The sequence below is a fragment of the Lampetra fluviatilis genome, chromosome 23 (genome assembly GCF_964198595.1).
Source record: "Lampetra fluviatilis chromosome 23, kcLamFluv1.1, whole genome shotgun sequence".
Classification (NCBI taxonomy): domain Eukaryota; kingdom Metazoa; phylum Chordata; class Hyperoartia; order Petromyzontiformes; family Petromyzontidae; genus Lampetra; species Lampetra fluviatilis.
In genome coordinates, this window is record NC_136297.1 from 4,720,406 (window position 1) to 4,736,457 (window position 16,052).

Below are 16,052 nucleotides of genomic sequence, written 5' to 3' on the forward strand. Positions count from 1 at the left end.
GGGCAAGTGCTGTTAGTGAGCAACCAATGAAGGCTGAGTGGCAAGCACTACATCCGACCGCCTTTGTCTCCCCAGTGCCGATGTTTACACACTTATTTAAGGCTGAGTCCACCACGGGGAGGCCCAGCACCTGTTCAATACGTACAGAAGCACATGCGCCATGTACACACATTCGTACACGCACAGACTCGCGTAGACACACACACGTGCACGCCAAAAACTTACACGGTCAATCCATCGCGCTTTCAGATGCGCTTTTGCGGCCGTCTGGAAAGCTCTTCCGTCCGATATTAGGAAGCCATTGGAGCTATGCACTTTTAAATCATCTCGATTTCAAACCATTTCTTTAGAACTGCTTATAGTGTTCAATTTGTCGTCCTTCCCCCGCACCTCCGATTAGCACAGTTGGCTCGATACTGTGCGAAAGAAGTTCAACAGACATACATACAAACAATGACACGCGGAAGCGCACTCACACACAACACGCGTAAAGGAGTTCCAGCCGGTGAGTCTTGAACTTCGTCCTCGTGCCGTCTTTCCCGCACAGCGTGTCACACATCGGGAACTCCGTTCAAGCGCTCCGAGAACTCCCTTCTTAGCCTCCCCTTTCTATTCTCTTCACCATCCTTTCCCGAACTTTCCACGACTCTCGACCAATCCCCCTCTTCGTTTCCCCCCCCCCTCCGACCAATCCGATTCGAGCGGCTCGCCAAATTCAAATCCGATTGGGCGCGCCGCCCCACGCCTTTGGAGGCTCCTCGTCCAATGAGAGTCGAGCGCGCTCTTCGAACTCACGAGGCGAGTGGCCGTGTCCACGCCCGGCCACCTTTGTCTCCCTCGTGGCGATGTCTACGCATGGGTACCAGGGTGGTAGTCGTTTGAGGTTGAGTCGACCGAGGGTGAAGCAATAATCGAACTCGTGGTCGTCAGGTTCGGAGCGCAGCGCGCCAATCGCTGCACTGACGCTCTCCACACACTCGCGCGCACACACACAGACGAGTCATGCACACACGCTCGTGCGTGCTTAGTCGTGAGTTCGGCAGAATCTGCTTGCATCGGGCATATGTATTAAAACGAACGAACGTTTACACATCATGCGTACAATGTACACGCGGCGTATATACGCAGCGCCTGAAGCTACCGTCCACACCACCGAGCCCCAAGTGCCTGTGAGCCCGCTCCTTACAGCTCCTCCTCGGATCCCCCCCCACCCCACCCCCCTCTATCTCTCTGCCCCGTGATCTGTCACACCCACGCGCGCCCAGCGAGGCGATGCCCCGTCAAGATCGCAACATCCCTATTGGACTCCTCACCTAACGAGGCGTAATCACTTATCTTCCCTGCCAGCGTTTCTCTTGGCACGCTGCGAGATGTTAACTACCTCGCCCGGTATGCAGGAGGTCGTGGGTTCGATCCCGATGCCTGCTGTATCTTTGGTGTTCTCTCTCTCTCTCCCCGTGGTCGCGTGGATTTTTATCCAGGTCCTCCGTTTCCCCCCCCCCCCCACACTTCTAATAGACATCACACGTTTAGAGTATTTGGCTGCAACACATTTCTGCAAGATGAGCCACTTTGTTGAGCTATCATTTGTGATAGCCAAGTTGCTTCTGAAAAAGAGCCACGTAGCTCAGTGGGCCTTACCTGGTAAAATAATAATAGTTTAAAGTGGATTACTACTCTCTCATTGAACAACACTCGTGCATTATACAATTTGCAAGGTTATCGGCGATTTAATATTTGTGCTTGTACGTGCGTGCGTGTGATGCCTGCACGTGGTAGTGTAGCGGTTAGCGCGCTGCGCTATGCTCCCCGTGAACCGAGTTCCATTCCCGGTGCTGGGCCTCCCCTACTCGGCCTCCAATGAGTACCTGGTGCGGTGTGTGAAACGTCGGCACTCGGGAGACAAAGGCGGCCGGGTGTGGTGCTGGCCACCCGCCCCCTCGTGTGCCGTGCCGGCCTTCGTAGATGCTCGCTTAACAGCATTTGTCCCCACAGTCTGTTAAGGTTATCAGGAGCATCTGTGTCTTTTTGTATGTATCGAACTACAAAATAGATATAAAGATCGCCCATATAGCCTTAACGGACTTTTAGGCTGACACGGCGCACGAAGGGGTGAGTGGCCAGCACCACGCCCGGCCCGCCTTTGTCGAGTGCCGATGTTTTCACACCACATCAGGTGCTCATTTTGAGGCTGAGTCGACCTAGGGGAGGCCCATAACCGGTGCAGATAATCGTCACCGCTGTTGCCTGTGACCGGGAATTGAACTCGGGGTGCCGGGGTTCGAAGGACGGCACGGCTCGCTGACCGCTACACTATCACTACAAAGACAAAGATCCCCCGAATAGCCTCAACAGGCTGTTGGAGCAAGTGCTGTTAGCGAGCAGTGCCTAGGAAGGCCGGCACGGCACACGAGAGCGCGTCGGTGGCCAGCACCACGCCCGACAAAGATAAAGACAAAGATCCCCCGTATAGCCTTAATAGACTGTAGGGGCAAGTGCTGTTGGCGAGCACCTATGAAGGCCGGCACGGCACACGAGGGGGTGGGTGGCCAACACCACGCCCGGCCGCCTTTGTCTCCACAGTGGCGATGTTTACACATCGCACCAGGTACTCATTTGAGGCTGAGTCGACCTAGGGGAGGCCCAGGACCGGTTCAGATAATCGTCACCGGTGTTGGCAGTGAGCGGGAATCGAACCCGGGTCGTCAGGCTTATAGCGCAGCGCGCTAACCGCTACACTATCGCTCCCCACGCCCGACGCACACACATACACACGCGCGCACGCAGTCATGCGCGTGACCGACACTTAACCACTTATTTATTGAGCTTCGTACACACACACACAAATACATATATGCAATAACATACTCGTCGGCCGAGTACAAGCGGTCGCGGCGAGCCGCATCGATCGGCGGTGGGAGATCGATGCCAAAGAGGGGGATGGGGGGGGGGCTTCCTTTGCCGCGTGATGCTCCGACTCGGGGCGTCATCACAATAATGATCGTCGTCGTCCTCGTCGCATTACACGCGGCCGGGCGGGAGGGCGCGCGAGCCAGCCGCCTGTGTAATGACCAAATTACTTGACTTGGGGTGGGAGGGGGGGGTCTGAACTCGAGAAGGGGGGCTGGTTAGAGGGGGGGGGGGTGGCTGAAAGGAGGAGGGAGGGTGGCTGATACACATGAACGTACGTACGCACGCGCGGGTAGACGCGCGCAGACGCGAGCAGGAGACGCTTTAACGGAAGTGTTGAACGCCTAGATTTGGGTGCGGAGCCTTGGCGGTAAGAAGATGGGGGCCCGGGTTCGATTTGCGATTCGGGTCGCCTTTCTGCGTTGGGTTTGTGTGCGTTCTCCCCCTCTGTTCCGCAGAGTGTGAGAGTGTGTGTGGGTGTCAGGGCATGTGCTCGCTAACAGCCCCAACAGTCTGTTAAGCCTATGTGGGGGATCTTTGTGTGTGGGTGTCAGGGCATGTGGCCACACCACCCCGCTGGTGTGCCGTGGCCGGCCTTCACAGGTGCTGCTCGCTAACAGCACTTGCCCCAACAGTCTGTTCAGCCTATGTGGGGGATCTTTGTCTTTGTGTGTGGGTGAGAGTGGGGCAGTGGTTAGCGCGCTGCGCTACAAGCACAGTGACTCGAGTTCGATTCCCGCTCATTGCCACCAATACCAGTGATGATTAGCTGAACCGGTCCTGGGTCTCCCCCAGGTCGACTCAGCCTGAAATGAGTACCTGGCGCGGTGTGTAAACATCGCAACGAGGGAGACCAAGGCGGCCGAGCGCGGTGCTGGCCACCCACCCCTTCGTGTGTGACTTGCCGGCCTGCATACATGCTCCTTGCTAACAGCACTTGATAAAGCCAACCGAGCTATATTGCTCGTTTTTCAGAAGCGACCTGGCCACAAATAATAGCTCAAGAAAATTGCTTATCACGTGCAAATGTATAGCAGCCAAATCCTCTAAACGCGTGTTTCTCAATATGGAGGGAAAAGTCGGAGGACCCGGAGAAAAATCCACGCGACCACGGGGAGAGAGAGACGCGCAAACTCCAAATATACAGCAGGTGTCAGGGTCGGGATGGAACCCACGACCTCCTGTAGACCAGGCGAGGTAGTTAACATCTCCTAGCCACCGTGATGATGATGATGAGAGAGAGACACGCAAACTCCAAACATACAGCAGCAGGCGTCAGGGTCGAGATCGAACCCACGACCTCCTGTAGACCAGGCGAGGTAGTTAACATCTCCTAGCCACCGTGATGATGATGAGAGAGAGACACGCAAACTCCAAACATACAGCAGCAGGCGTCAGGGTCGAGATCGAACCCACGACCTCCTGTAGACCAGGCGAGGTAGTTAACATCTCCTAGCCACCGTGATGATGATGAGAGAGAGACACGCAAACTCCAAATATACAGCAGCAGGCGTCAGGGTCGTGATCGAATCCACGACCTCTTGCATACCAGGCGAGGGAGTTATAACCTCTTGCCACCATGGCGGATCTTTGTCTTTACCTTTGTGTGTGTGCGCGTGCGGTTCTTTGGTTCCACAGTCCCTGGCGTGCCACGCAAGCCCTGGGTGCTGGGCAGGATCACCGAGAAGGAGTACTGCCAGGCCAAGAAGGTGAACTCTCACCCCGCACATGTGATAGACCTTGTCAAGAGCTCTCCTCCTCCCCCTGCCCTCCCCAGTGCTCACCGCTAAGTCCCACGTGCGGCTCTTAAAATGTTGAGTTTTGTACCGAATCTTTATATTTTCCGACCCCTGCGCTAGAGTGTGGAACTACGATGGGCAACCTGTGTGCATATCTGGATGGCCTCTGAACTGTGCGGATGTCTGGCTGTCTATCTGAATGGCCCTTTGACTTGAGCAGATATCAGCCTGTCTATCTGAATGGCCCTTTGACCTTTGCGGATGTTTTTCTGTCTATCTGAATGGCCTCTGACCTGTGCGGATATTTGGCTGTCTATCTGAATGACCTCTGACCTGTGTGGATATTTGGCTGTCTATCTGAATGGCCTCTGACCTGTGTGGATATTTGGCTGTCTATCTGAATGACCTCTGACCTGTGTGGATATTTGGCTGTCTATCTGAATGGCCTCTGACCTGTGTGGATATTTGGCTGTCTATCTGAATGGCCTCTGACCTGTGTGGATATTTGGCTGTCTATCTGAATGACCTCTGACCTGTCAGGATATCTGGCTGTCTATCTGAATGGCCTCTGACCTGTCTGGATATTTGGATGTCTATCTGGATGGCCTCTGACCTGTGCGGATATTTGGCTGTCTATCTGAAATGGCCTCTGACCTGTCTGGATGTCTGGCTGTCTATCTGAATGGCCCTTTGACCTGTGCGGATATTTGGCTGTCTATCTGAATGGCCTCTGACCTGTGCAGATATTTGGCTGTCTATCTGAAATGGCCTCTGACCTGTCTGGATGTCTGGCTGTCTATCTGAATGGCCTCTGGCTTGAGAGAACATCCGTCTGCCTGAATGGCCTCTGACCTGTGCGTATGACTGGCAGTCCAGTCACCTGCTAGACAACTCTCGCGGACGTTCCCTGCTACTGCTCTCTCATCTGCCTGCGACGGTGCTGGTGGGGGTTTGAGATGGGGGGGGGGGGGTGCTTCGCCCTCTAGAGCTATTGATCATGCGCGGGGGTGGACGGGGGGGGGGGGGTGGTTTGGCAGGTGGAGTGGGCGGGGGGGGAAGTGCCCAGTGACCGCGATTAAAAGGAACGGCGTGATGGAGCTCGTGGGCCCGTGAGGCATCGTGGGTTTTACGGAGCCGACCGCGCGCTTCTCTTTGCGGTCTCTTTGGTGGTGGCGGTTGTTGTTGTTGTTGTTGTGGGCGACGGGGCGGTGCCTCTTAAAAAATCCGCGTTCCCTTACGGCATTGGTCAGCCTCCCGCCGGCCGTGAACATCGGAGAGTCAATTGAGTTCAGAGCGGCAGCGGCTTTTTGAACGAACCGGCCGCCGGCCGCCAAACTGCCCACTTGCTGTACTGCCCCGTGCACGATTCGTCTCCCGTGCGGACCTCTATACAGTCGATCGCCGGGGGTCGGAGGTCTCTGCGTGTGTGGTGGGGGCCGGGGGGGGAGAGCCTGTGGCGCTGTGAACTCTGGCGAACCGAGTTCGATTCCCCCATAATATCATTTTTTTTGGGTCAGATCGCGTACATATATAAATGTGTCGTTAAACCCGCCACCACCCGACACGGCCAACTAGTAAGGGTTGTCACGTTAACAGAACGTGGCGAATTCGTCACTAGTACAGCACTAGTGTGTAGTGTATAGTAGTGTAGTGTTCAGTAGTGTAGTGTATATTAGTGTAGTGTATAGTGTAGTGTATAGTAGTGTGGTGTATAGTGTAGTTTATAGTGTAGTGTATAGTGTAATGTATAGTAGTGTAGTGTATAGTGTAGTGTACTAGTACAGCAACACCGGTGTGTTGGAGAGCCAAGCCACAACATTTACAACCTTGAGTACGGCGTTTCGCCAGTAATTACAACCAGCTTCATCAGGCGACAGCCAGATTCCCCCGCTCGCACCCACCAACGCCTTGCTGGCGATTTTCTCAACCGGTCTTGGACACCCGCTAGGTCGACTCGGCCTCAAATGAGTACCCGATGTGTACTGGGGAGACAAAGGTGGCCGGCACGTGGTGCTGGCCACACCACCCCGCTCGTGTGCCGTGGCCGGCCTTCACAGGTGCTGCTCGGTAGCAGCGCTTGCCCCGACAGTCCGTTCAAGTCTTTGTGTGCGTGCATGTATGTCGATTCAAGTTTATGTTTAGTTTAACCAGGCGAGCAGAGGGCACGATGAGTTTCACGAGCAAGAGTCACCTGGTAGTGTACGTGCATGCGTGCGCATGTATGGACGTATGTAGATGTGTGTATATATATGTACGTTTATATCGTAGTCTGGTGGTAATTAATTGAGGGTGGAGGGGTTACCAGCCCCTCGCACCCGTCCAGAGCCCCCGTTTAGCCACTGTGGTGGTCACAGACGCCATGAGGGGAGAGGCCAATGGGCATTGATCCTCCCCACACAGCACTGTCCACGACAGTGTTGCCCGTCCGGCACCGCGAGGAGGTAGGGGGTTGTTTTGCCGGACTGGCACAAGCGTCGTGGTGACGTCACCGCCACTTAGTGGCGAATGGCGGTTGTTGTTGTTGTTTATATGTATGTACGTGTGTATAAACATATCTGTGCATGTATGTATCTGTGTATGTTCGTACATGTGTATGTACTGGGTATGCACGTACGTATGTGTGTACATATGTGTGCGTGCGCGTTCATATGCGTACCTGTGCACGTTGCGTGCGTGCACATACGTGTGCATGTGCGCGCGCGTGTGTCCATTACGTTTCCACCCCTAGGCCCAAAACCGCTTCCGCGTCCCGGTTGGGACCAAGTTCTACCGGGTCAAGGCCGAGCCGTGGGGCCGCCGGACCTCCGTCGGGCGGTCCACGCCACCACATCCGCCGCCACCGCAGCAGCCGCCACATGCGGACACCGCGGCCTCGGGCTCCTCGCTCGCCGGGCCCACCGTCGGCGGCGGCGGCGGCCCCGGGGCGGACGACTTCCCCGCCCTCGGGGGCCACCCCCTCCTCTAGGGCGGCCACCACCTCCTGCCCTCCTCACCGCCACGTCGCGAGCCCCGCATGTTGCCCAGGTGCGGGCCGTGGAGGTCGCGACCGGCCCCTGCCCGGATGTCGCGGTCGAGATTTATTTTGGTGGAATTGTCAAATCGGCGGGTGCGGGGAGGGTGGTGGTGGGTCCGAGTCGGTGTCTTCACGGATGCCAGACTTTTGCCGTCACTTCTGTCTGCCGGATCTCGCGGCTGTTTTTTTTGCGCGACGACGACGATGACGGCGACGAGTCCCACGTGGTGCTACAAAGCTTCGTCTGGATCTCTGGGAGCTCCGTGCGTCGCATCTCATCGCTCGGTCGGATTGACAGCTTGTCGATCGTAATCGCAACCTCCCCCCCCCCCCCCCCATCGTGTTGGATTGGTCAAAAGTCGTTAGGCGGGCACTCTCCGATTGGCTAAACTGAGTCCCCACACCTCCCCCCCCCCCCCCCCCCGTGGACTCGGGCTCCGCCCCCCAATGCTTCAAGCCGAGACGAACAGAATGGGAACGTATTCCGGAATCGATTTACATACGTGAAAAAAATAATCATCCGGCGTCCGGCTTTTACTTTATTTTGCATGAGCGTCTGCGGGCATGCTTGCGCACGTGTGCATGTGCGCCTCTATATGCACGTGCGTCCACACGCGTGCGTGCGTGCGTGTCAATTCCTAGGCCCAATTCTGGAATTGATTCCCAAATCGTTTTTACTTTTCTAAATCCGTTGAATTGAGATTGTCCTCCGCAAAAAAACGAAACGAAGCGAAGCCGTCTAACTCTCGAGCGAACGCGTGAATGCACAACTGAACAAGCATCTCGTCCATTTAACTTGGTAAAAGTATCGTCCGATCAGGGGTGCGACGCTCACCCTCATCCCTGGCAATCCGACGATCCAGGGTCCGCGGTTTGATTCCAGGTACGCGGTATTTTTTTAATATTTTAGTTTTTTAGCCATGATACTCTTAGGTTTTTTCGTAAAAGTCACGTAGGTAAAAAAATAAAATAAAATTAATTTTAAAAAATCACGACGTTTCGGAGACAACACAAGCTTCCGTCTTCAGGTGGAACCGTCACAGCACGATTGCTATATCAATTAATAAAATAAAAAAATTTTACCTACGTGACTTTACCGAAATAACCTAAGAGTATGAATCCTTGCAGTCACGAAAGCTTCAAATCTAGTTTTATCCATGAATTGCTAGCGCATCCGGCGGCTGCAGGGGTGTTCGCATGAACGCGCCACCCATGCCGACTCGTGGTTTCGCACGCGCGATGCCATGCCATTGAGATGTCGTAACGCCCCGGCTCGTGTAAAGCGACTGCACCATGTGGGCAAGGCCAAGCTAAGGCAAGGGTTACGACAAGGGTTACAACAAGAGAAGAAGTGGCTCTGTGGGATCTAAGCCAGTGGTCAGCATCCTCTGAGTTGACATAGCCATTGTGAATCTCCCTACCCACCTCCCCCCCCTCCCTCCCGAGACAGACCTTGTCCCAGGGTACGAAGCCAGGTTCTTTCCACTGCTGGCTCAGCGAGTCTTCACGTGGCCGTTGTATGAACCTCCTGAAAATATTGATGAAGAAAACAATCTGACCAAGGATATGGAGCTCTCTCTCCGACATGGCCATTATGAACCTGCCGGGAGAGAGAAAGAGAGACACGGGAGAGAGATTCGGGAGAGACGGGGCCGTTGCGAAACTCCTCTGTGTGTGTGTGTGTGGGGGAGAGAGAGAGAGAGAGAACGCGCGACCACAGCGGACATTAATTCGTGGGCAGAAAATATAAAGAGAATCCATCTGGCAAGATGGAACAAGCGTCAGAGATTGTGACGCGCGCCACCACGCACCACGCGCGCCACGCGCCGCGCGCTCCGTCCTGCACACAAATTGCGGGACGAATCTCAACCGCCGCAAGCTCCGTAGCCAGAACTCCGCCACGCCTCTCCCCTGCCTCCCTCCGTCGGTCCTGAGCTAGCGGTGGAAATTCCACATTACCGTGACATGACGTGACCCCTCCCCCCCCCCCCCCAAATTCTGCGCTAGTTGATATTCGGAAAGAAAGTGAAGAGAGACTCAGGCTCGCGAATCGAAATCGGTGTCTCCGACACGGCCCCCTCTCTCGAATTAAACTGAAAGAGAGCCAGACCCAGGGATCGCACTCGGGCTCTCTTGGCGTGTCGACATCCCCTTTGTTTTTTTCTTCTTGGTTCTTTCGGTAAAGTCACGTAGAAGGGAAATAATAAAATAATAAAAATAAAACGTAATAAAATAATTCTCACGACGTTTCGGCCACAACGCAAGCAGCTGTCCTCAGGTGAAGAACAGGTCTGTCGGGAAGACAGCGTCTGAATGAAACACCACCAGGCTTGGAGCGTATAATTAAGCTGGGTTGGAGGGGGAAGAGCGCCTTGACAAAATAATTTGCATATCAAGAGGAATTTAGCATATTTATGGGAAATGCAGATATGGGATTAGTACTGCTTGTGAAATGCGTAGGAGGTGGGCGGGGGGGTTTCAAAGTCATATTATGCCCGTGCATTATGCAGGATTAGCAGCATCAAAGGGAGGGGAAAGGGGTAGCACCTTTGTTATGAACCCCACCAAGAGATTTGGGAATGGACCCGAGACCCAGATGCAGCGATTGAACCCCCGGTTGTCGACATCTCCGACACGTCGATCATGGAAACACCCCAAGACAGAGAGAGACCCAGACCCAGGGATCAAACCCAGAATTGCTTGGCCTAGTGTCGCGAAAATCTCGTGCCAGGGTGACTCTGTGAGCCAGCGGAAATCGGATCTGTTTGTAGGTCCCCGAACTGTTTGGTGGAAAGTCCACGTTCACATGGCAGGGGCCAGGTTCACTTTCTGTAAGGATGGTAACACTGCTGCCTCGGGTGAAGGTGGAGAGAGCGGAGGAGGAGGCGGCGGTGGTGGAGGTGGGAGTTGATGGGTCGTGCAGTTATCTTGGCTTCGTTATTTTGCTGTTCTAAAATTACTCCCAATCAATCGCCATGGCTTGCGCTGCTGCTGTGCGTGCGTGTGTGAATGTGTGTACGTGTGCCCGGTAATGTGTGCGAGTGTATCTGTGTGCGAGTGTATCTGTGAGAGTGTGTGTCTGTGCGAGTGTATTTGTGCGAGTACGTTTGTGTGTGTGCGTGTCTTTTTTGTGTCTGGGTGTGGGAGCGGTAGTGTAGCGGTTAGCGCGCTGCGCTACAAACCCGGCGACCCGGGTTCGATTCCCGTGACAAATATCTGCACCGGTCCTGGGCCTCTCCTAGGTCGACTCAGCCTAAAACCAGTACCTGGTGCGGTGTGTAAACATCGCCACTGGGGAGACAAAGGCGGTCGGGCGTGGTGCTGGCCATCCACCCGCTCGTGTGCCGTGCCGGCCTTCAATAGTTTGTTAAAGGCTATTCGGGAGATCTTTGTCTTTGCAGTATGCGTGTGTGTGTATATCTATAATCTGTGTCTGTTTTGTGCACGTGATATCGATACATATTCGTGTGTGTGTGAACTCTTGTCGTGAGTGGATGTGTGAGATGTTTGCTTTTGTCTCTGAGGTTTGAGTGACACGAGGATGCCTGTGATCTTTGTGTGTGTGTGTGTCTCTGATCTCAAGACTCTTTCCCTGTGTGTGTGAGTTGTGTGACCTGTGTGTGTGTGTGAGCTGTGTGACTGTGTGTGACTGTGTGAGCCGTGTGACCTGTGTGTGTGTGTGAGAGCTGTGTGACTGTGTGTGAGAGCCGTGTGACCTGTGTGTGTGTGTGACCTGTGTGTGTGTGTGTGTCGTGTGATGTGTGTGTGTGTGAGCCGTGTAACCTGTGTGTGTGTGTGAGCCGTGTGACCTGTGTGTGTGTGAGCCGTGTGACCTGTGTGTGTGTGAGTCGTGTGACCTGTGTGTGTGTGAGCCGTGTGTGTGTGTGTGTCGTGTGACCTGTGTGTGTGTGACCTGTGTGTGTGAGCTGTGTGTGTGTGTGCCGTGTGACCTGTGTGTGTGTGAGCCGTGTGACCTGTGTGTGTGTGAGTCATGTGACCTGTGTGTGTGTGAGCTGTGTGTGTGAGCCATGTGAGCTGTGTGTGTGTGAGCTGTGTGTGAGAGAGACATCTATGCAGCACACATCGTTACTTATGGACCCACCGACCCTAATTCTCTCCCCGCCGCTGCCTCCGGTCAAATAACATTTTGTGGTGCTGCACTGCGATGATCATTCGTTTTGATTTTGCAAACGCGTCCAAGTATTATTGTTATTAAGCCGTTTTACCCGTGTGAAAGGAATGGTTAAGCTGCCTACAAACCTCGCGGCTCTTACCAACGACCTCTTATTGTTATCATTGCACTTTACAGAGCGATGCGTGCGCGCGCGCGTGTTGCATGCGCGTGTTTGTTTTCGTGTCAACCGCGGGGTTCCACACCTGAGCAGAGCGCTCGCCTCGACTCGTCCGTCGCCCCGCAAGCGCCTCTCAGTCGGCGTCCGAGCGAGCGGTTGCGCGGCGAGGGACACGGACGGCCGGCGAGCGTTTGCCGCAACGCACGAGCGACTCGGTTTGCGCGCGGACCGCGTCGCAAGCAGCCGAGCACTCGGGGCGTACGAAGCCGCCCATGCCGACGTCCGCGCACAGGCGACTCGACTCGGTTGCACTTGACCCCCAAGAGCCGAGGCGAGAGGCCGGTGCGGCCACAGTTGCGTGCGACCACGTCGCACGAGCCGTGCGACCACGTTGTTTCACGGCCGTGTAACAAAGTTGCACGGGTATGTAACCAAGTTGCACGCAACCAAGTTGTTTCACGGCCGTGTAACAAAGTTGCACGGGTATGTAACCAAGTTGCACGCAACCAAGTTGCACGTAACTAAATTGCGTGCAACTGGCCGCCAACTTGGGTCCCATGCAACTGATGGCCCAGGTGTGGTCCCGGCTTAAGGTATACATACATATATATGTATAACCTGCGAGCTCTAACCGGCGAATGTTAAATGGGATGTTTTATTCTATCTGTGTTGTTGCTGTTGTTGTTGCCGCCACTGCGTGCGTTATATTCCGGGTTTGTTTATTTTCCCAGCGTCGTTCCGCCCTCTAGAGCGGCCTCTAGTACAGGGGCCTCTTCCTCCAGCAGTGGCCGTGCGCAAGCGAGCACTCGCAGGGCTGCGCCTTTACCCCTCCTGCGTCAATTGTCGATCTCGGCTGTCCACTCAGCCCGGTTCAACCCCCCCCCCCGTGTCGATGCAGTCCTGCGGAGCAAAAACTCGCTCGGGCGGACCCGGACAGCGATCGCAGGTCCTGCGAGGTTTTCCTGTCGACTCGGTTTTCCCGTCGACGGCGTGAGAATTCGCTCGGAAGCATTGCTTCTTGTTGGTGGTGGTGGTGGTGATGGGTACGCAAGGTGTGTTGAACGAGTGGTCGAACAATCGCCTTGTGCTGCCCCCCCCTTCCCTAGGAAGTAATTCGCCCCTATTGGTTTCGCTCACGAGTTTGCACGAAATCGCGTTTCTGTTCCGCCAAACGGATTCTGGAAGATTTGCCGAGTTGATTGGAATTGCGGCCAAATTTACAGAGGGCTCCCCCAACGGCGCATCGGGCCTCTTCCCCTGCTCGCCTCCCTTGTCCCGACAGAAACCACGGCCTGGTTTCTTGTCGACGGAAACCAAGGCCTGGTTTTTTTTGTCGCGTAGTCCTCGCCAATTTGCCATCGATCGTGCCCAGAGTCTCCAGGAGACGTTTTGCCTTTTCATCCTCGAACGCTCGGCAGGTTTCTGTTGTTGTCGCTTCGTTGAACTCCTACCAACGCGCCGTTTGGAGCGACGGCGTCGTCCGACGTTTCGCCGCGCGTGCCGGGGGACGAATCTTCAATCGGGAACTGGAAACTCGAGTCTCGCACGCCGGAGGCCGCGTGGCACAAACCGCAAAGAAGACAAGAAAAGACACGCACAGTAGCATTGTTGTTATTGTTTGTTATTTCTTCTATCGGTTTAGAGTTGCGTTTGAAATGAATGGCAATAGCACGTGTCGCTTCGGGAGACGATTACAAATCCCCGGCCTGCGTCATTTCTTTTTTTGAACGCTGCATACCGAGTTGTTGATGAATTTCGTTGCCAGCTGTTATTTCCGATTGTGCCGCTGTCTTTTGTTCTCATTTCGATGAGGTTTTTTTTTGTTTGGCCACGGGACGTTTCAACTTCATCACGCGGTGGAGACGTCCCGAGAAAGGTGAGCCCCTAACGGACCCTTGGCGATCGATCACAGGGTACGGGTGAGGTATGAAGATACCTACGTGGGCTAAAAAGGCCCTGGGTGGTGGTGGTGGTGGTGGCAGCGGTGGCTGCCCATAGTCCTGTGTGTGGAGGGGTTGGTGGATCAACGCAGCACTGATGCTGTGAGACTCTCTGCCCTTCTTTCCCGTGTGCTGGGGAGTGGAGGAGGTGCCATTCCCCTGGCTCGCCAGGAGAATGCGGTTACAGCAAAGAAGTGAACTGACATCGCATTGTCCCCATCTGCACGGTGGATCGAGCGTTGCCCCCTCGCACTCGGGGGTTTTCTCCGGGGTTGCTCCGAATTCCCCTCCCGCGTGTAAAATGTACCGCTCGTCAGTATCTGGCTGGAAACATCTTAACACGTAGAGAACCACAGAGCGAGTGTTGGTGCAGCCGGCTCACGAACGCGACTCGTCAAGAGTCGTGTTTCCGTTATTTTAGTTTGCCCCCAAGCTCGCCCCACGACCCCCTGAATCTCCCGCTCATAACCAACCACTCGTTCCTGTTCCCTCTCCACAATCTCATTACATGGCTTACCACTCGTTCCCCAATCATTCAATCCATTCATCATTTACCGTCATCAATTTTGCTCGTACCTAATTCACGCGTCGCAGGTTCGCTCCATTCTAATAATAATGCAAATGTATCGTGCGCATGCCTTCCTAGGATCCCAATGCGCAATGCATTAACAATCAGCGAAACAAAAAACAAGAGCCAGAGGGCCAACCGACCGAACTAAGGAGGGAAGGCCGCTTCATACGAGATGGCTTTTCAAAGCAGACTTGAATCTATCTACCGGCTCCGATTGCCTGATGTCAAGTCGGGGCCGCAGGGCGTTCCATAGCTTGCGGGTGCCACGCTCGCAAAGGCCCCGATCGGGCCGTAAGAGCGCAGCTTCGACCAGGGAGTGCTGAGCAGCTGGAGATCGGAAGATCTGATTCCTCTCCTCGTATTGTGTTGTCTCCGCCGTTGGATTGACACGTTGCGCCGTTTTTCATTCTCCGTCAAGTACCATTGGCCAAGGCGCGATGTCAATTCCGCTAAGACAAGATCTGGGTGTCTTTGTTGGTCAGCGCGATGAACCCTCCACCACCTGACGCAGCGAAACAAAATCGGTCGTCGCCTGGGACGCATGTGCCGTTCGATAGGGCTTCTGTCAAGGTCACCAGTTAAGTTGAAAAGCCAAGGGAATATATTTTTATTCTTAGGTTTTTTCGGTAAAGTCACGTAGGTAAAAAATTAAAATTAATTAAAATAAAATAAAAATCACGACGTTTCGATTGCAACACAAGCAATCATCATCAGGTATAAATGAAATAGGAACAAAACATTATAACCAGAAAAACTATAGACAGACATATAAGCAGACAGATATCACCAAGATACATGGAGAGAGAGTAACACAGGTACAGAGAGGGAGATCGTCTCTGTTGAGTGGCCTTAAATAGGCAGAGGGGGCGGGGGCAGAGAGATGGAGGGGGTTAGATTTTACTTTTATTAATTTTAATTTTTTACCTACGTGACTTTACCGAAAAAACCTAAGAATATGAATCCTTGCAGTCACGAAAGCTTCAAATCTGGAATATATTTTGCTATCTTTTTACGTGTTTTTGTGTGCGTGTGTATAGAAATAGCGCCTTATTTCAGAGGTGCTTAACAATTGAACTGCATGTTGAGCTTCCTTCGCACCGTGAGTAGCCAACCTTGCTAATCGGAGGTTCGGCAGATGATAGTGGTTGTACAATTATAAGATTTTACATATGATGACAGTGGTTGAGATGAAGAGTGGGATTATTGAAAGTGTTGGTGGTGTCGCTATGGTGACAGGAGAACAGGCGGGAGTGGTTAAGGAGGGGTTGGGGTAGTGGTAGGGGTTGGGGTAGTGGTAGGGGTTGGGGTAGTGGTAGGGGTTGGGGTAGTGATAGTGGTTGGGGTAGTGGTAGGGGTTGGGGTAGTGATAGTGGTTGGGGTAGTGGTAGGGGTTGGGGTAGTGGTAGTGGTAGGGGTTGGGGTAGTGGTAGGGGTTGGGGTAGTGATAGTGGTTGGGGTAGTGGTAGTGGTTGGGGTAGTGGTAGGGGTTGGGGTAGTGATAGTGGTTGGGGTAGTGGTAGGGGTAGGGGTTGGGGTAGTGATAGTGGTTGGGGTAGTGGTTGTGGTTGGGGTAGTGATGGGGGTTGG

The 16,052-nt window shown here is 54.1% G+C and overlaps 1 protein-coding gene across 1 annotated transcript in view; it reads left to right on the forward strand.

The window, feature by feature from the left end:
• LOC144940619 (uncharacterized) overlaps positions 1-15,758 on the forward strand; it is an 86,393-nt gene extending 70,635 nt beyond the window's left edge. The window contains 2 exon segments of the mRNA XM_078866876.1: positions 4,549-4,619; positions 7,378-15,758. Of these exon segments, the coding sequence (XP_078723002.1) occupies positions 4,549-4,619; positions 7,378-7,614 (308 nt within the window). The 3' untranslated portion in view covers positions 7,615-15,758.
• Positions 15,759-16,052: the final 294 nt, after the last annotated feature.